General features: G+C 34.4%; 1 protein-coding gene across 4 annotated transcripts in view; it reads right to left on the reverse strand.

Moving 5' to 3' along the window:
• mIF2 (mitochondrial translation initiation factor 2) overlaps positions 1 to 21,104 on the reverse strand; it is a 104,623-nt gene that overhangs the window by 52,517 nt on the left and 31,002 nt on the right. For all 4 annotated transcript variants that reach the window (XM_069816202.1, XM_069816205.1, XM_069816203.1 and 1 more), the window contains 3 exons: positions 12,537 to 12,697; positions 5,084 to 5,260; positions 4,669 to 4,718 (listed from right to left, as the gene is read on the reverse strand). In XM_069816202.1, coding sequence (XP_069672303.1) covers positions 4,669 to 4,718; positions 5,084 to 5,260; positions 12,537 to 12,697 — 388 coding nt within the window. The remainder of the gene's footprint in view (positions 1 to 4,668; positions 4,719 to 5,083; positions 5,261 to 12,536; positions 12,698 to 21,104) is intronic.

Consider the following 21,104-nt stretch of genomic DNA (forward strand, 5'->3'; position numbering starts at 1 on the left):
GGAGTAGAAGGGGAAGTATTGAGAGTGTAAATTGTACTCGGAGTGCAGAACATGGCAACAATAGGGAAGAAAACACTGTCTATAATCTGAAGAAATGGTGTATCAGTGAGTTGAAATAATAGCACGTTTAGTTATGTAATGGATAAATGGAATTGAACTGTTGCACTTTTTCAGTGTTATAGAACAATAGTCTTATTTAAATAGTGTTATAAATAAAGTGAAACCAATGGTCTAGGGTACGAGCACTAACGTGTTGTGTAAGAAGTGTTTAGACAGCGAATTTAATAACAGGTTAAGTTTCAGTGAAATAGTCAACAAGGGTTAGGTGTTCTATATTAAATAAGTCTAAAATGTATTATGTTATTTACAAGAAGACAGTATTTAGTAGTTATGAGAGAAGGGGACTGAAAATGAATGTAGGAATAGTTTTTAAGTGTAGCTGAGAATAAGAGAAGAGAAGTAGGATAAGTGAATAAATTAGAAGGATGGTTAAGTGAAAGTGAAGGAACATGAAAGACATAGTAAGAACAGGCTTCAAGAGTCACAATAAGTCTGTATTTAAAGTTGTAAATAGTGTAAGTAAGGGACTGCTGGCCCAAATACAGAAATGTGACCGAATATGTTGAGAAATAGCCTGCCGAGTTAGCACTGTGGTAGCGTGTCTGCCTCCAGACTAGCCAGCCCGGGTTCGATTCTCGGTAGGGTCAGAAATTTTCATGTAAGATTTCTACTTCGGGACTAGGAGAGATGTGGTGCACAACTTCTAATCACTAGATTATGCACTAATATGCCTGGGATAAATTCCAAATCTCTCCCAGTGCATATGAAGAGAAGACATATGTCACTGTTGATAATGATTCGTCCGTCTGACGGGGATGTTAAGCTTGGTGGACCCCTTGGTGCTATTCGACAGGAGTAAGCTACATGCTGACATCGGGTTTTCCCTTCTCCCTTCCTTATCTTCATCATCATCATTCATTCCAGACACTACACTTACACATACACTCACCCTAGTACACGACATAACTCTCCACAGATACACATCATGTACAACGTGGCCTGCCGAAGTGGAGTACAATTAGAAAATGGGTCACAGTCTGCCATCTATCCGCGATATGCAGAACCCGAATCACGTAAAGTGAAGTGGGTAGGCATTGGATGGATACATACATACATGTTGAGAAATATATATATCATATATCAATAGCCATCCAAGACATATAAGACTTCAGACTTTCACAGGATTAGAGTTATGAAGATGATGTGAAGTCTCTGCAACGATGTTGAAATCCAATAGTGTCCTGGATAGATCTCAAGTGATACTATCCTGAGATTGGACATCATAAGCAGTTCTAAACCAACATAGAAATTTAAACACAATTGGGTGGATGAAAAGAAAAGGGGTAAAATATTTTTTAACAAATCGATGTAAGTGGATAATTGCACACTACAAATATTCTATAAATCCGTAGAAAAGGGTTACAGCTAAATTCTCATCATGTGCTGCCATCTGGTCACTGTTTTTTTTTTTTTCAATGATATATCCAAATAGCTTCTTTATTCAAATTTTGAGATAATTTTCCTTGAAAGTTTTTAAAGTGCACTTGTACCCCTTTACTTTTCAGCCACTCAATTAAAAAGTCCAAAATCTTCGTAAGATACAAGACACATTGATGACTGTAAAATATTTCACACTGTCAAACAGCTCATAACATTTACGATCTTTGGCATTTAACAAACCAATAGTCAATTTTGAAGGCAATATTTTAGTCCAGTCATTTTTGACCTTACAATTTACAGTCAATGAGTAAATTCTGTACAGAAGATAATTTTAAATATATATGAAAATTAAATATGTTATTCTAAAATGTTACATGAATTTCACAGACGTGAAAATGATAGGTAGCTTTGATGTACTGTATTTGAAATATTTACGTTATGTTTTATATACCACATAAATGTAAAGATACAGATGTTCACATTCAGCTCCCTATATGCGCACATGCACACAAATATACAGCATCTGACTAAACATCTATTATTTCATTATTACATTTAATGGAAAATATTAAAATGATTAGCACTTTGTACTCTTCCTTTTCTATGTTGACAACATGACCAAGAAACATGACTATTTTTAAGGTCTATAATGTAGGTCTGTAGTATTAGGGACAAATTATTATTATTATTATTATTATTATTATTGTTAATATTATTATTATTATTATTATTATTATTATTATTATTATTATTATTTTAAATCATTGATCCATTACTAGTTATGACAAATTACGAATTCTCACACCTGCATGGATATAAAAATATTGGAATTGCTATCTTCTTCATCCTCATGACCATTACACGTATTAGACCTAAGGGTCTGTTACGGTCTCTATCCAGCGCTTGTTAGGTCTTCCCAAGTTCCTTCGGCTTCTTGTGAGTAAGTAAGTAAACGGGAAGATATTTACGAACCATTTTTGTTGCATTGTATTCCCCACACGTCAATTACTTCTCAACATGTAATCTCTACTATTACTGAGGCATTTATCGAGTCGTGGCACAAGTCTTTCTATCCCCTCATTGTAGAATTCGCCCGCCTGTGATGCGAACCACTCCTGCACTGCTGTTTTCACTTCATCATCGCCATCAAAATGTTGACCACCGAGGAACTTCAACCAGCTGACATTCATCGTCAACTTTGTGAGGTGTATGGTGATAATGACATTAGTGATGGAATGGTCAGGAGATGGGTTAGGAAGTTCAACGAGGGCCGCGTCTCTGTGCATGACGAGCAGCGTACCGGTCGGCAATCTTTGATCAATGACGATTTGGTACGTGCTGTCGATGAAAAAAATTATGAGGACAGGAGGTTCACAATTTCTTCGCTTTCCTTGAATTTTTCACAAATGTCGCGGAGTGTTGTCTACAAAATTGTGACAGATCGATTACGATATCACTCGGAGCCAAATACGGGCTGTAGGGGGGATGGTCAATTTGTTCCCAGCCAAATTTCGAGATGAATTTTGGGTGTAACGAGTTGTGTGTGGCCGAGCGTTGTCATGAAGCAACACAACTCCATCGATCAACATCCCATGTCTCTTGTTCTGAATTACGCGACGGAGCTTCTTCAAGGTCTGACAATAGGTTTCTCTATTAATGGTTTCACCCCAAGGCAAGAATTCGATGAGTAGGACTCCTTTTCTGTCCCAAAAAACAGTGCACATGATCTTGTATGTTGACATGGTTTGTTTGAATTTCTTTTTCCTTGGCAATGTAGTGTGCCTCCATTCCATGGACTGCTGCTTCGATTCAGGTGTCATGTGAGATACCCAAATCTCGTCACCTGTCACGATATGGTCAACAAACTCTTGCCTTGCTCACTGTAACGTGTGAGAAAGCTCAATGCACTGGAAGCTCGTTTGGTTTTGTGTTCCTCGGTGAGCATCTTGGGTACCTGTCGTGAGCACAATTTTCGATATCGTACTCGATCTGTCACAATTTTGTAGACAACACTCTGTGACATTTGTGGAAAATTCAAGGAAAGCGAAGAAATTGTGAACCTCCGTCCTCATAAATTTTTTCGACAGCACGCACCAAATCGTCATTGATCAAAGATGGCCGACAGGTACGCTGCTCGTCATGCACAGAGACGCGGCCCTCGTTGAACTTCCTAACCCATCTCCTAACCATTCCATCACTAATGGCATCATCACCATACATCTCACAAAGTTGAAGATGAATGTCAGCTGGTTTGATGTTTCTCGCATTCAGAAACGGATAACAAACCGCATCTCACAGTCAGCGGGGTGCTCGATCACTTTAAACATTTCAACTGATCACAACTAACCACACACACACGGACTGAAGCTCTGAAACTGCATGCACAGCTTGCCTGAGGACTGAAGAAGAAAACACGCATGCACAAAATAACGATTGCAGCGATGCGACGACTATAATTGAAAACATAACTTACTTTAAGAACACGCCTCGTATAGCCCAACAACAAAGATGGCGACGCAAGATTTGTGGCAATGCAACAGCACATAAGAGATGCAATATTCCTCTCCATGATACCTGCATTGCACCATACCATGAGTAGAACTAAGGGCTAATGTCATGTACCATATTTATTGTGCGTTTCGAATTATTTATTTCTTCTAGTATTGGGTTTCCTTTCAAATTTGTGAATGTAAAATATAAGTGAATGCGAATGTAGTTGTCAGGGAAATTATTGAATAAATATAAAAAAAATGGTATGCATATTTAATGTGGTAATGACTTGTCTATATATTACTTTTAAATTTAACGAGCTGCATACTATGTGTAAAACCATAAATAAAACAAGAAATCATAAAAACATTATAATGAACAAATTCTCGAGGAAGTGCTTAGAGGGTCGTTATCGACCCATCCCATAAATTTTTACTGAAGTAACTAAATCTGTATTTTCATAGTTCCTCATGCTTACGTGTCTCTGACTCACTTAATGTGATATGTGAAACAAAAATAAAAAAAAATAAAAATAAAAAAATAAAAAAATCCTTTCATTACTAAAGTGACATATTCAATATTGCTTAGTGAATTGAGAACAAATCAATGCAGTAGCCACTAAGCCACATATTTTCGGAGTATTATATTTAATAAAAGTAATAAATCATGTTTACCTACAATGTCAGCATCTTGCTTGTCAATCTTGTTTATAGCAACAATGATAGGAACTGAAAAAGAAAATCAATTAACCGTCTTAAAATCATAACTGAATACAATTATGGCAACATTTTCAAATATTAATATGTATATGTATAAGCAAAATGAGTCCTTACAATACCATGAGTTTTTTACCATATGTGAGACATACATTCAACAGAAATGCAACAAAGAAGTGAAAATTAATAGCAAAGGGATTATAAATAATAATCAATGCACAGTGATAAACAGAAAATAGTGCAAACTACATCTTCCTTTTGGATAATCCACATGTTTACTTGAATTAGCATGAGATTTAATAACTGACAATTGAATTCTCAAGAATGCTGAAAAAAATGTTCACTGTTTTTTTATGAATAATAAATACAATATCTACCTTCTGCTTCTTTCGCCATTCTGATAGACTCGACTGTTTGCTCCATAACTCCATCATCAGCAGCAACAACTAGGACTATCAAGTCAGTAACTCTTGCTCCTCGGGCCCTCATTGCTGTGAAAGCTGCATGACCAGGAGTGTCCAGAAATGTCACTGTTTCCCCACTTTGTAGTTTCACTTAAAAGACATAAATACAACAATTCATATAGTTTTCAATAGCTAACAATACAATGCAAGCATTAAAAGAATTTTGAACATTTGTATGAATTGCCTAAAAATGATATAAATATAATTAAATATAAATTATTAAAATTAAATAAATATAATATAAATATAATTAAGCAATTTTCAAAGAATGTATGACATGATACAAAGGTTAAAGTAACACAAAACCTTGAAAAAATTTTCAACAAAACTTCACATGTTAATAATACCAGTACACTGATTTATTGTCGCCATATAGGATAGGTTTCTGTACAGAGAAAGACAGCAATACTTTTGCGAGGTTGCAACATCTTATGAGTGCTCATGTGCTTCTAGCATGATATTTAAATTCTTCTTCTTCTACTTCACGGCTAGGCTGAAAGCCTGTTCCAACTCAAAGATTTCTGTGTACTATGCCATCCAAAGGATCGGTATTCTAATAGTTTTCTTGTTAATTTGGTACTGTCCATTCTAGTTATATGTTCAAACCAGTTATTTTTAATGTTGTCAATTTTATCATCAAATTTATATACTTTGAGTGAGCTCTTCTCATATTGTGGAACTATATATATATGATCTCTTAAGAAGTGTCCTGATATCTGTCTTAAAAAAGCGCATTACAGATGATTCTATTCCTCTTCTGTCTGTTCTATTCATAGTCTAGCTTTCACATCAATAAGTTAAGAGTGAAACTGCTAATACTTTATAAAATCTGATCATTGTTTCTTTTCTAACCTTATTTATGAATGTTCTATGAATAGTTCCCCATAAGGTAGGTGTCCCTGATATGGCCATGCTAAGGTTTGAGAATTTTTCTAGCCGCCATTTTTTTAAAAAATGTAAACCACTTTTTTCTTACTCGTTCTCAGTCTAATGGACTTTCTTAAAACAATTTCCTTTCCCAATAAAAACAGCTTTAATTGTCCAAGAAGTTCCAAATTCAAAAAGTCTACCTAGTGGCCATATCAGGAACATGTGCACATGATATGGCCACCTTTGTTCCATGTTCTACAAATCGTGATTGTTTTCAATTTGATAGCGCAGTTGTGCTAAAATTAAATAATTTTGGTGTAAAATGAATAAACATGATACTTAATAATCTTTTTTATAATTCTGTGGTGTTTGGGTAAAGGGAGATAAGTCATAAAAATGAGTTCGGAGATAAATGAAAATTAAACTTGGAACCCTTATTACAAATAATTTTCTACACAAATAAAACACATCAACTGCTTGTATTCTTTGATTTTTGCACACCCACTTGTATAATTTAACTTGTGTGTTCATCTGGGGAACAAAATTCCACCTGGACAAAAAAAATGACATACCCCTTTAACCAAACACCACAGAATTCAAAAGTGTAGTCAAAACAGAATTTTCCATCAAAAATTAAGTTGTTTACAAAATTGACATAAAAATTTAACTTCAAAAACAAAAATGAATAATCATTCAAGAGAAGAGTACTTACAAGACAAAAATAAGATTTTGAAAACAAATTTCTGATCGCAATTGGGACAAATAAAAATGTCTTTGTCAGCAGCAGTGAGGCCAACACACTCTTTGTGGTAGAAATTCTCACAGACTCCGCAGAGTCACATGTCCTTGACTTCGTCTTCCTGACAAACCGTTTTAAAGGGACTACTGGTCGTAAGTGTTTCGACAGTTTTTTGAAGAGGAACCTTGATGTTGCACAATGCAAAGCTCAAAGACTGAACCCAGCCCGGGCTCAGAATGTTAGGAGTCAATGGATAACCTACAGAAGACAAACAGAATATTCTCTGGCACAGCTATTTTCTTGTTCTGGTGTCAAGGTGGTTCTCCCACCTAACTTTGACTTCTTTAATGGGCCATCTTCTGCATATAGCGGCGTAAAGTATGTTTAGGTACACAAAACGTTTTACTTGCACCTTGAACTGAAAACTTTCCACTATTTATACCTCTCACTGCCTTGGACATGGCTTCTTCAGCCCATAATCCCCTCTTATTCATGTTGACCGACATTATTTTATATCTGAAACAAAATTTCTAAAGCTTCCACTAAGGCGAATACTTAAGTTATATGGACTGTATTGTCTACTAATGCCAAACATTTCCAGCACATTTGCAAAAAGAAAAAAGTTTCCATTACAATGTAACATATTTTCTACCAATTCAGATTAAAAAACACATGATGACGTTATTTTTTCTTACAGTACAAAATTTCTGCGTAATCCCAGCTATAAGGCATGTAAATTTGTCAGGTGAAAAAATAAAAGTGAAATGAACTTCATATGGCCATGGTGCATTAGATATGGCCATATCAGGAGCAGGTAAGCTTTCACGAAAATCGTTTGATTATGAACAACTCGTAAAAGATACGCCAACGACAACACCAGTCAACAGAACATTAAAAACTGAATGGAGTACGATGGTTTTCATGAAACAAGTATTTGAAAAACATGCATAAAACAAGATGCTGCTGCAATTTAGCGGATATTTTGGTTAACTAACTCACAATAGGGGGGTGGCCATATCAGAAACATGGCCATAACAGGAGCACCCACCTTATATGTTGGAAACTTCTTATTTTCAGATCTAGGTCCTTCTCTTACTCATAAGTAGGGAATGGATTTCTAGTTCCATACCTATTTTCTTTGCTACGTCTTAGACATGCGTTATTCAGGTAACTCTATGTTTCATGTATACAGGATTTCCTATTAAAATTCTATAGAACCTAAAATGCCTAAATGAACCATAAACTTCTGTAAATGCGTAAAAGCTATGTTTGTACCTATAAGTGCCTTTCTAGTATTTTGGGTATATTTAAAATAAAAATACCAATACTAAACATGCACAAAAAAAAAAAAAACTACAAAAGTTCTATTTAAAATGTAAAAAAAATTCTCTTACAGACAAATACTGGTTTGGCAAGTTTGTTCCATATTGATCTTAGAAAGGGAGGGAAGAAGATTTTATCTAATTTCTTAGGAATTTCATGTTGTATGATTTATCCGATAAGCAAATTGTAATACAATGTTAAATTTGAAATATACCGTCTATACTATATTAGATAAGTATAGACGGTATATTTCAAATTTAACATAGTAATTTCTTAGGACCGAATTCATTTGGAAAACTACATTCTAGCATAAAAGGGTGGTAGGTTGTTCCGGTTAGGTGAGAACTTACAAATTACTTTCAGCTTCATTTGAGCCCTGTTAGGCAAGAGCTTGCAAATTAATTTATCAAGTCAAGGCACCCGTTATGCGAAATGAAACTGACAAATCAGCAATCAGTCTCTTTCACTGATAAAATTTGTCTTCAATTCAGTAGCCCTCATTGTCAGCACCAGCTATTTGCACATAAATTCCACCTAAAATGGAATATTTACTAAAATTAAAATTATTAATTGTATATAAACTCCTAAAAGTCCTAAATCTCTTTCCTTTAGCACATAGAAATTCGTTCCCCACTCATAAGATATTAAGCAGTCAAGATATTTGAAGGTTCTTATTTGATATCTGTTCTATTATGATCTTATTTAGAATTATTTTAGATCTAACTGGGAACTTCCCCTTTAATGCCATAACTTTAGATTTCTTAGTTGAGATTTGCAGATTATAATCCTTTGTTATTTATGGTAATTTATAAGTTGTAACTTGCAGCTCATCTTTGGAAACTGAAAGGAGACCTGATCATCTGCAAACAAAACTGTGTTTAAAACTGTATCTCCTAATGTAAAATAACTACTTCACTCGTTTTGCCATTGGTGAACGGCAGCATCAAGATATATATTGAATAAAACTGGGGATAGTGAGCATCCCTGTTGTATTTCTTGTTTAGTTGTTACTTTTTTCCCCCCCCATTTGATTTTCTTAGCATATTGCTGTATGTTCGTATAGGTATGTTCGTGTATACTGTATATTTAATTAGCAGCATGAATGAAACAAATGAATTTTCTACATGTAACAATTATTTTGACTACAAATTATAGTTGTTTTATTTTTACATCTAGTTTTACCATGTGTCAGTGCTGCTTGGAGTTGTGTAATGAATTAAAACTGAAGGAGTAACAGTAATTCACTAACAAGGACGAGAAAATCATGAAGTTAAGATACAGTTTATTTCTATTTCAATCGGGTGAGAAATTTTTATAGAATGATATGAAAGGCACATAAATCAATTATTCACTTTCATTCGAACACAAACCATACAATTTTAGAGCCAGGTTTCGTCCAGATAATATGTTAACTAATGCTGAGTTCTTGGCAATGAAACTATTCCCTTGCTCTTCAATAATTCTCACACACAGTGGATTTGATGAAAAAAGTTGGACATTGGTGAAGATGATTCTAATCCATTTGTTCCTGAAGACCGCACAATGGGCAAAGTGATATAGAAATAATTCCAATTTTGTTCAAGAGTTTTAATAGACAGTCATATCCTATGAGTAATAGAAAGGATGCAACTGTACTTTACTTTCGATACTCAGGAATTACATTTTGTTCTACAATTAGACACTTCCAATTTTTTTTATTTGAAATTTCGTGGAAATGATATGATTATGTATATCTTGATATTTTGAGTTTGGAGGGAGTTGGCAATGGATAGAGAAGAATGGAAGAGAGCCATAGAGGAGGTTAAGACCCACTTGGGCTGTAATACCAAATAAGAATAAGAAGGATATTTTGAGTTGATTATAGCAATCTTTTAATTGTTGAAAATGATAAAGTTGACAAGGGGTTTTGTAGGACATTACTTCCCTTCTTAGCAAGATGGTCAGCAGCTTCATTAATTGACAGTGTGCAGGTACTATCCTTTTGTTAAGTTTCATCAGATGGTGTAACATTTTTTCAACAAACAGTTATTTACTTTTTATTTTTATGTGACAAATGCATTGCTACAGCAGTAATAGCTGCTTTAGAATCACAGAGTAGCCCAAAAAAATGTACACACTGTTTGTTCATCAATAACTTTGGAACAAATTGAGATAAAATTCTCATTTCTGGGGAAATTGTAGATTAATGTAGGTGTTCGAAGTGGCCACCATCAGCATCTAAACACTGTCAATGCCACTGAACTGCTCCACAAACTACGTTCTGTAACGTGTTCAATGTGATAGCTGCACATGACGTTACATTTAAATGTGTTCTTGTGGCGCATTCAGTGTAGTTGGCATTTCCTTTAGGGTCCCCCATAGGCTGAAATTGATGTTAGGTCTGGAGACCGTGCTGGGTACTTGACAGAACCTCGTCGACCTATCCATCATTCAGATAGTTTCATCCAGATACACTCTCACATCTCGTTGGTAGTGGGCTGGGGCTCCATCTTGTTGCAGATAAAATCTTTCGTCTCCATACAGTTCTTGGATGGCAGATACAATTGTTGTCTGAAGCATCTCGAGATATACCACACTGGTAGCTGTATCTTCAAAGAAGAACGACCCAAATCAAAGATTAAGTCCCAGTAAACTGACGATTTTATCCTGATAGACGTGCGGATTTTCGGGTCCAGTACACACAATTGTGACGGTTTACAGTACCATTAGGTTTGAATTGTGTATTGTCAGACCAGACAATGTCCTTGCAAACTTCCCATCCATATTTTCAAACCACTCACAGTATTCAATTCGTCGATCAGGGTCGTCCTCATTCATTGCATGCAGCAGTCTTGGAATGTACACCTCCCACTTTGCAGTCTTCAAAATTCACTGTACCTTGATCGACTGACTTTGGTTTCACGTGCAAACTGTTTCACAGACTTCTGTGGTGAATGTGTAAATTATTGTTACTGCTGCAGAGGCAGCTGCAGTTGTTGCTATTACAGGTCACTCAGAACATCCTTTATGCACATCATTAACAGTACCACTGGTTCCGAATTTGTGCTGAATATGTACAATTGTTGGATGTATCGGCAGTATTGTTTGAAAGTCGTTCTGCCATTGTTGCCATACCTCACTAATGTTTTCAAACTTAAAATAGCATTTCCAAATCACCTTCCATTGTTCAAATGACCTTGCATCCGCCATTTTGTTTTCACACTACACCTGCACGCTCATCTGGCCACTGTCAACTAACAACATTAAGCTACAATTTCCCCAAAAATGAGAATTTTATCTCAATTTCTTCCAAAGTTATTGATGAACAAACAGTATATACATTTTATTGGGCTACTCTGTGTAACAATTTGAAAATAAGAGATCTGGTATAGCAGATTTTGCAGTATCAAACAGATGACTTCAACTTCTCCATCAAAATAAGGATTTATAAAACTAGAAAATTGGTCATATAGCACCAGACTTGCTTCGTTTTGGTTGGACAGTAGGGATCCATACGTAAAAATATGAAGCCATTCTTTGTTAGGGAATTCAGATAATATATAACCATGCATTAGCATTTCGTTATCTCCTAAAAACTTTCATCATTGCATTTCTTACACATGAATCTCATTTTTTCAATTCTTCTCTTTGTAAGTTTCCTTCATCCATTATTAAATTATTACTACTGTATTTAACACTAACAATGTAGTGTTACTACAACACATTTTTTTTATTTCAAAAACTTCTCAATTTTGAGCTGCTATTAAAGACAAAGCACAGTAATGAAACAGAGATAGGTACCAAGATTGAAATAAAAAATGTACAATAACTAATTATTAAATCATAATAATGACAATAATGGATAATATAATAATGTTTAGAGCATGTAACGAAAGTTGTTAAATAGGAGTGTATAATATAGTAGAAAACAATCAAAGTGAATGCTGCACAAGTGTACTTCCCAGTGGAAGAATACAAGCTAGACTGAATCTGACTGGTTCTTATAGTGACACGTCATTACTTTGTTATTATAGTGCCCTCATGACCACTTGGACTCCTATATAACAAAGGGATGAGCAAGTAACAGACGAAAGAAAAATCGAGCCAAGAGAAGAGAGGTTATTATTTTCAGGAGTGGTATATTGTACATATAAAAGAAGCTGAGATCTACAACTGTTAAAGAATAACTCTGATAGATGTCAACGAAGTTTTAAAACTGAAGACTGTCTATGACACATCATTTTGGAATCTTGGAGGAAAGCTATCATCTGCTTGCATAGTTTCCAAACAATTTTACGCCATCATGTTATAATTTTACTAAGTACTTTGAAAATAGCTCATCATTTCAGATAACAGTGCAATCTAAGTTATAAAATTGAAAAGACCTCCATCTCTTTTCTAAGTCTGCACTGAAATATCCTGAAACAATGAGTTATAAAACAAAAAAATATTTACCTGAAAAGGCTCCAATATGTTGTGTAATACCTCCAAATTCAGTTTCCACAACTGACGTGTTTCGAAGAGAGTCTAAAAGTGTTGTTTTTCCATGGTCTATATGTCCCATTACAGTTACTACAGGTGGTCGTTTCACAAGAACAGAAGGATCTGGAGGAGGTCTGTAATTTGAATAGGTATTCAATTTTTAAACATAGTAGCAACAAAAAAGATGATATACATCTGTGTGCACTTTTTTTTATATATAAAATAAATATTACTGTCAATGAACATTTAAATTTCACTCCACTGATTAAGAAAACATTTCATGCACACAAAGTTTCAAGTTATATAATGTTTAAATTAATTTAATGGATAGGAATCAAACTCCCAAGTTAGCACTTAAATACAGGCCCATAGGAAGGAGAGATCTGGAATGCCCCAGACAAAGACAGATAGATCAAGACTATCTTCATGGACACTTAGGAAGAAGAAAAAAGCCTAAGATAGTCATTTGTTAATATTCTTTCATTTACATAGCAACAGTGTACCTATCGGCCATAAGGTATGCTGGGTTAACACTAGTAATATGTTATGGACTCACCCAATTTAACGAAGAATGTGCTGAAATTGCCCTTTGCCTTTTTTTCTACATTTTTCGCACTTATTTAACATGTTTTTCATCATTCGCTCAAATTCTCGTCAAGAAACAGAGGAAATCTCTTGATGGATATTATGCTTGAGATCTTCTAAGGTACGTGGGTTTGTCCTGTACACTTCAGTGAAGCCAAAAGATAGGAATCACAGGAAGTCAGATCAGAGGAGGAAGGGGGCCACAGATTAACACTAACGATTCCGCCCTGGAACACTCGATTAATTACTTGTAGGAAGACATTTGTTGTATGAGCAGTGACCGAAACCTGTTTTGTTCCATCTTAGTCAAGTGTTGAAAAAAGGGCTATAAACTCAGATTTGCATACCTATCAGCATTAATTTTTTCTTATGGTCTGATAGTTCTTCCCCTCCTTTCTCGTTATGAAGGAGAACCTCATGAATAATCTGTTTTTTCAGTAAAATAGTAGCTGTAATTTTGTCAATTTACATAGCCGTGAAGTGGAAACAAGCCTTGCTGGAGAAGAAAAAGAGATAGTTTTATTTGTCCATCATTCACAACCCATTCATAAAATGTACACCTTTTCCATGGTCCCACAGCTGTAGTTCATAACACACACATGGTTTGAGTTCGAACAACTTTGTAGCTCATAAAGCTGTGGCTTCAATTCCTGGAGTTACTTGAATATAAATATTAGTGTAGAATTATGGTCACCACACTTCACGTACTTGATAAAGTGAGATTTTTATATACATGTGGGGAAACCTAAAAGACAAAGTTTACAAAAGTCATCCCACATGTTGGAGGAACTGAAAGGCAATATTCAAAGGAAACTAGTACTGTATTAATTTCCAAGAATGAACTTCAGACAATGTAAACAACAATTTTTTACAAAGATGTCAAGCATGTCTCTATGCAAATGTACATTTCCAGCATTATCTATAGGTAAAGGCTGGCATTGCATTTTACATTTTCTCTATTTACCAGACACACATGGTCAGCACTCTTGGTAGTGTCGCTCAACCTACTGGCCATACAGGATATGATGGCAGTGAAAATAATTGCACTGTATTTTTAGTGCATTTAATTTTATAACAAGATAATAGTTTATTAAAAATATTTCTTTCATCTCACAGCCATATTTATAAATTATGACCATTACAATTCATAAATAATAATTTTTAATATCAAACTTCTAACAAAAAAATATATCATACTAATACTTCGTAATTGTTAATTAATCTAGTGTAAAGAATGCGGGAGAAACACAGAAGAACAAAGAAGACAGGAAGTAGAAACAATACATGGTAAAATACAGGAGATTTTACTAAATATGGACCTAGTAACTCTAGTATTTTTCTCCTATGTCTTAGCTAGTTCAGCAATTTCATAAAATAAGGGAGATTCTACAAAAAATTAAAAGTGGTTAAAAACTGTCATGTGGGTACTCATATAAAAGCTAACAATATGAAGTTTTTTTATTATGTCACTCATATAAGTGAAATGTAGTTCTTTTCTGTGCAATTTGTTCACAAATTTGAAGTTTTTCAAGAAGCAATAATCTTTATTCCTAGAGTTTTTTCATTGTAATATTTAGAGCTCCTAACTGACTAGAACAATTATGTAAAGCATGGCATTCTGAAATTCAGACAACAGACCATATACTGCAAGGAAGATTTGTTGAAAAGATATGTTATGTTTTATATAACATTTGTCCTACATGTAATGGAAAAACTTACATTTCTTTAATTAATTTAAATTCTGTACTTAGGATTTTCTTTATAGCCTACTTTGCAAAAGTAACCTAAAACATGTGGTTAATTAACCTATAAACTCGAAACAAAGAGGTACCTGCTTTTTTACATTAAATAACACATTATGGGTGGAACACTGCACATATTACAGGTGGATTACTGCATATATTACGGGTGGGACATTATAATAAATTATAAGTGGGCAAGACAAGGTATAATGATATTGCACACTTCATTGCGTTTTTATGCAGTCTGATTGAGAAAATCCATTCATTATGATCTCTAACCATAATATTTTTTCTAGATGCCATTTTCAGCATCAGTGAACCGAGAAAGGGTGAACAAATTTCGAGAGAAATTAAAAGCAGATCTTACCTGTACATCTTGCCAAAGAGAGAGGATGTGGTAAGAAGCGAAGAGAAAATAAGAAATTCAAATGTGCAAGCAGCACCATCATGTTAAAAAAAAAAAGACACTGTCTGAAATGGAGTGTAAAAGCAAATACAGGGAGAAACTGAAACAAATTCCTAAAATACCAGGAAAAAACAAAAACATATTATCTGCAGAAAAAAGAAGTTACAGTTCAAATAACTCATTTGACAAGGCTGTAAGTAAAAGAAAAAAATCATTACCACAGAGTCCATCAAAAAGAAGAGCTATGATAAAAAAACTAGATTTAAATCAATTTTCAGATTTCAGAAAATCGTTGTCTTTTGATAAGTTAAAATCTGAAGGACCTGCAATAACTAATGAAGTAATGACACAATAGAAAATATTCAGTCTTTTTATCAAAGAGATCATGTCAGTTACCAGCAACCAGGGAAAAGGAATGCAATTTCTGTACATGATGATGTAACTGGAGAAAAGAGCTCTAAACAAAAGCATATCATGTTCATGACAATAAAAGAATGCTATGTACTTTTTATACAGGAATACCCTGAAATTAACGTAAAATTCACCTTCTATGGTGTCTGAGTTGTCATACCTCCAGCCTGTCATGCAGAGGCGGCCCGAGTTTGAGTGCCAGTCAGGTCTGAGATTTTTCATTGAAAATTCAATAGCATTCCTCGATTGCTGGCTGGCGATGCAAGAAGCATGCTGACCTAGGGACGAGGGAGGTTGCCTACTCGAAACTAGGGTAGGCAGCAAACCTTAGTGTAGCCAGCTGGTGAGGGTTTGGAAAGTGCCTAGCTTGAGGGTTAGCACAATAAATTGTAACAAGTCACAGTGCTGGGCCACAGTGTCCCTCTCTCATAAATTCCATTCTATTCCAATGTAAAATTCACAAAATGTATTAACTCAAAGCTTCATTTGTATTAAATTATACTAACACGCCACACAATGTGTGCATATGCAAGTATCATTCGAACATGGATACTAGAGGAAATTGTTTCTGAACATTCTCAGGTGGTTGTGAAGTACATGAAGAAAAGTGGAAAATATTGGGTGTGACCTCAGAATAAGGAAGATATTGAAAGATCAACTGAAGATTATAAAGTAATAACAAAGATCCTATCAGAACCTAAAATAGTGAACAATAGGGGACACAAGCTCTTCAAGGAGCTTTTAGATAGATCTGTTCTTTGAGCTCAGTTGTCATACATGTTACAGGTCAATAGTAACTGAAATATAGTTCACTTATTTTATGCTTGTAATTTTATTTGTAAAGTTGGTATGCTTAGTGCATAGAGGAGAAAAGGATATGTGCCAAAAAATTAACAAATGGTACTTGTTTCGTTCTCAATGGACTCAGCTTACAGAATTGTATCCTACGCCATTTACTGAGCTTCTTACTAACTCTGTAGTCAAATTTTTGCATTGATGGTACTGTATAGGCATGAGGCCAAATATCATTTTCCAAAGAAAATGTGAAAATTTAATATTTTGGCACATATCCTTTCCTCCCTCTGCTCTTAAATTAGTATAAAATATATACATTTCTCTCAATGTCTGAACAGTACTTAATTATAGGTTGTCAGGGTAATATTTATAATCTTGTTACTGAGATTTTTGTTGCTCATGTTGATAGTTTCAGAAATAATAGACCTATATTCAGTGTTCATGGCATGTTATTTTGAATCTGTATTATTTGTGTAACTTACTTAAAAGTGTAAGATTTGAAAATTACATCTTGGTTTTGTAATAAAATAAATAACAAAGAGAAATGCTTAAGAAATCTATGTCTCACCCGTAATGGTAACAAAATACATGTTAATTTATTACAGCAGTGGTTTTCAACCTTTTTGAGTCTGTGGCTCCCCTGACCAACTATATTGTTTTCATGGCTCCCCTATAAGATATCTTAAAAAACCAGCAATGTTTTATAGGAAAGACTTTTTAAAATTTAATTTTCAAGGTATTTTAGTAATATCTGTGGAAAATTACAATAACATGTATGGTACAAGAACAATAACACATAGTGCAGTTTGAAACTCCCTTACTTCAGGATAATTATAATATGAAAACAGCATATAGCATAATGTAATTTCAATTTAATACTTTTTATTCTTTTTTAAATTTTGGTTCATGTCTGAAAGATGCACTCATATACTGCATTCATGATTCAGTCTCCATAGCAAAAACACTTCAACAGTAAAACTGAAACTAAAATAATTAATAAAAAAAATATATATATATGAATGAAGTACCATTCTCCTCAATGTGATAACTGAGCTTGTTTCTTGTTACACAGCTTGTCCAATCATGACACCAAATGAGATACACTTATCCTCATTTCCTTCTCTTCCTTTTTATGACAGCCACTGCCGAAAACCCACTGTCGCAAAGATATCAGGTTGCAAAAGGAATTCATATCTTCAGTGCACTCTTACTCAAGCTTGGGAACTCTTGTCTTATTGAATACCAAATTTTGACAATGTCATGGATTAAAACTTCACTTTTAGAGTCGAATTCATAGTCGTCACTTATGAAATGAGGAAACACTTGAGTAATGAGCATTTCCTTAGCACTTATTTTATGTCGTATTGCAGAGACGCTACGCTTTCATACGCACTGAGCATTCCCTTGATATCGAAAGAAATATGGCAACACGGTTAGACGTGAGCGCTTTCATACATTCAATTGTTTTCCAGTGCATTCAAATTGTTAAATTGGCATTACCAATATTATTGTACACAAATACAGAAGTAAATATTATAGAGCTAAAAGTTATAAAAAATGTCGAGAAAGCATTTTACAGAAGAAGAAAGAAGTGAGCTAAGAGAACTAGTTATGAAATATAGAGATATTGTCAAAAGTAAAAATCTGATAATTGTTCCTCCAAAAGAAGAAACTGACATGGACAAAATTGCAGTTGAATTTAATGCAAACTCTGGAAATATTCGTGTAAGTAAATTATTTTAATTTATTTTTCAGTTATTTTTATGGTAAACAAAGTGGAAGTGGTATAATAACGAAAATTTTAACAGCTTAACAAACGAAAATGCAAATAACACTTCATTGGGACCTGAATATTTTTTTGAAAAAAAAAAAAAAAAATACCACTTAAACCTACCTGAAATGATGCTGTAGCATAAAATCTCAAAGCAGTATTTTCAGCAGTGGTGAAATCGGTAAGCCTCGTGGTTGTATTGTGAATTTCAATGAGGGACACCAGAATATCCACAACAGTGTTCTTGTCGAAATGCTATATTTTCTTAAATTATTGGTCACTGTACTTCTTTAAAGAGTTTTCCATATCTCTGATATATCTTTTGTTTTGCCGAAACACATTTTAATTTTCATTATAGAACTCAATAAATTCATCAAAATCATAATTATCATTCATTGTATACTGAATCAGATGATTACAATGGATATGAGGAAACACATGAGTAAGCGACAAGCTACCTTATTTGAATAAGTGTTCACTTCAGTGAGATTTATGAATTGGAAATTATTATAAACAACTGCTTAAGGGTTTCCTTATGATAAGTGTTGACTATGAATTCGGCCCTTAGTGAAGAATCTGACGAAAGTTCTATCAATTCTTCCTCTTCTGCAGTACTGAAGTCGGAAGGAACACTGTTACTTAAGGAATTCTGAATCCACACTCACCTCTCACAGTTTTCAGGAAAGTATTTTTTCAAAATAAACAAAGTTCAGATAAGTATCCTTCAATTACAGAAATAATATCTACAGTAACTATCTCATTGTCTTTTATGAAATGCTGCAAATATGGGAAGTAGTCCATTTCTCCTCTCTCATTGATTTTCTCTTCCAAAGAAGAAGCTTCTTTCTGAAGACTGAAACTTTGTAAGTTGAATCAAGTAAGTGTCACTTCCCTGCAGAGACTTATTCAATGAGTTTAACTTCCCAAAAATTATCACTTATATATATATATGTATGCAGCTTTAACAGAGAGGCAGTGTCTAGAAAGCACTTAGCATTGAATTGGTTTTCTTCTAGGTAAAAGTAGAATTCTCGCCTAAGTTAAAAAATGTGCGATAATACTTTTCCTCTGGAAAGCCAACGAATGCAGCTATAAAATAATAAAGACGTACGTTTAGCCCCCATATTGTGACACATTTGACTAAAAAAAAATCTAGCTTTCTGAGGACGAGTTTTAATAAAGTTCACCACATTTATGACAGTTTGCAGAATTTGATTCAGATCAACACAAATGCTGTAAAGCAAGTGCTTCTCCAAATAGCATCACGAGCTTTGCCACGGATATGTGCTTATAGGCTACTGTAACGTCCTGATATGGAATGCCCACCACATCAACACAATGAACCCAGTCTATTTAATTTTCTATCCTGAAGCTGTCCACAATTTCAAACAAATCTTTGCCTATCATACCTGCATATATTTCCTTACAAAAAAGAAGATCTTCAACCATTTCGTTACTTTTTTCATTGACAAATCACACATGACTAATAATTAAATGAACATCTCTATTGCTGGCGGCCTGGGTGGCGCAGTTGATATAGCGCTGGCCTTCTGTGCCCAAGGTTGCGGGTTCAATCCCGGCCCAAATTGATGGCATTTAAGTGTGCTTAAATGCGACAGGCTCATGTCAGTAGATTTACTGGCATGTAAAAGAACTCCTGCGGGACAAAATTCCGGCACACCGGCAACACTGATATAACCTCGGCAGTTGCGAGAGTCATTAAATAAAACAAAACATTTAAACATTTCTTTATTGTTATCAATAGCCTCATAAAGCTGCAAACCAAAATCTCTTCCCCTCATTTTTTTATAATTTTCTCAAGAAGATTCTCTCCTAAATCTTGAATTTGTCGATTGATTGTAGTGTCAAACAAAGAAAAGGGGCAAAAACTATTTTTCCATGAAATCTCTAAGCTTAGTCGTTTCATGTAAATAGGACATGATAGAATTAGTTCTTCTGCAATTGTATGGGCTTTCTTACATTTTGTTACTCGGTAAGCTACATTGTAGGATGTTAGACGAGCTTTATTCAGAAGTCTCTGACTTAGAAAATGCTGACTTTTGTCCTTTATTTGACTGAGTTTTCTAAAGAAATGTTCTCTTGGTTTGACCATGTCATTCTTATGAACACTTTCAAAATGGCACTTTAATTTGTTAGTTAGCATACATTCAACAGAGAGTACCGTACTTCCAAACACAAAACATACTGTGGATGCTCTTCATCGTTCACAAGAGTGCACGTGAAACCAAAATCTAATTAACTATTGTATTTTCTATACTTGCATTTCCTATCCTCATTACCACTTTCCTTGCTGTCCTCAACAAATTCATGCTTTTTACTACCACTTACCAAATTTGAAAACTTTTCCATAGTTTATCAATTTTATAACAGTCACATCTAATAAAATCTAGTTGAAAACAAAAAAAAAAAAAAAAAAAAAAAAACTGCAGCTTCTAACAGGAACGATGCGATATTTCAGCTTCGAGATTATGTCTGCTTACATAAATTGGCCAACATTTAAAGTGGAATTTCCTGAGGTCACGCAGGTTAATCAACACCAAAAACGAAATTTCCCAACAACTGTCTTCTTTACTAACTACAGAAAAAGTTCACGGTACCCCAGGCGGCTATTCATGGCACACTGATTGAATACTACTGCATTACACAATGAATGTGATTTTTAAAAAATAAGACTGTTTCTTAAACAAAAAGGTCTAATGTTGAAGCTCAAACAGATGAAACTTGAAAATATTCACAAAGATAGCAGAACTTTCTATACATTTATAGTTGCAAAGAAATACAGGTCAGAAGTTTGTCCCATCCATAATAAA

This window comes from Periplaneta americana, chromosome 17, assembly GCF_040183065.1.
Source record: "Periplaneta americana isolate PAMFEO1 chromosome 17, P.americana_PAMFEO1_priV1, whole genome shotgun sequence".
Lineage (NCBI taxonomy): Eukaryota > Metazoa > Arthropoda > Insecta > Blattodea > Blattidae > Periplaneta > Periplaneta americana.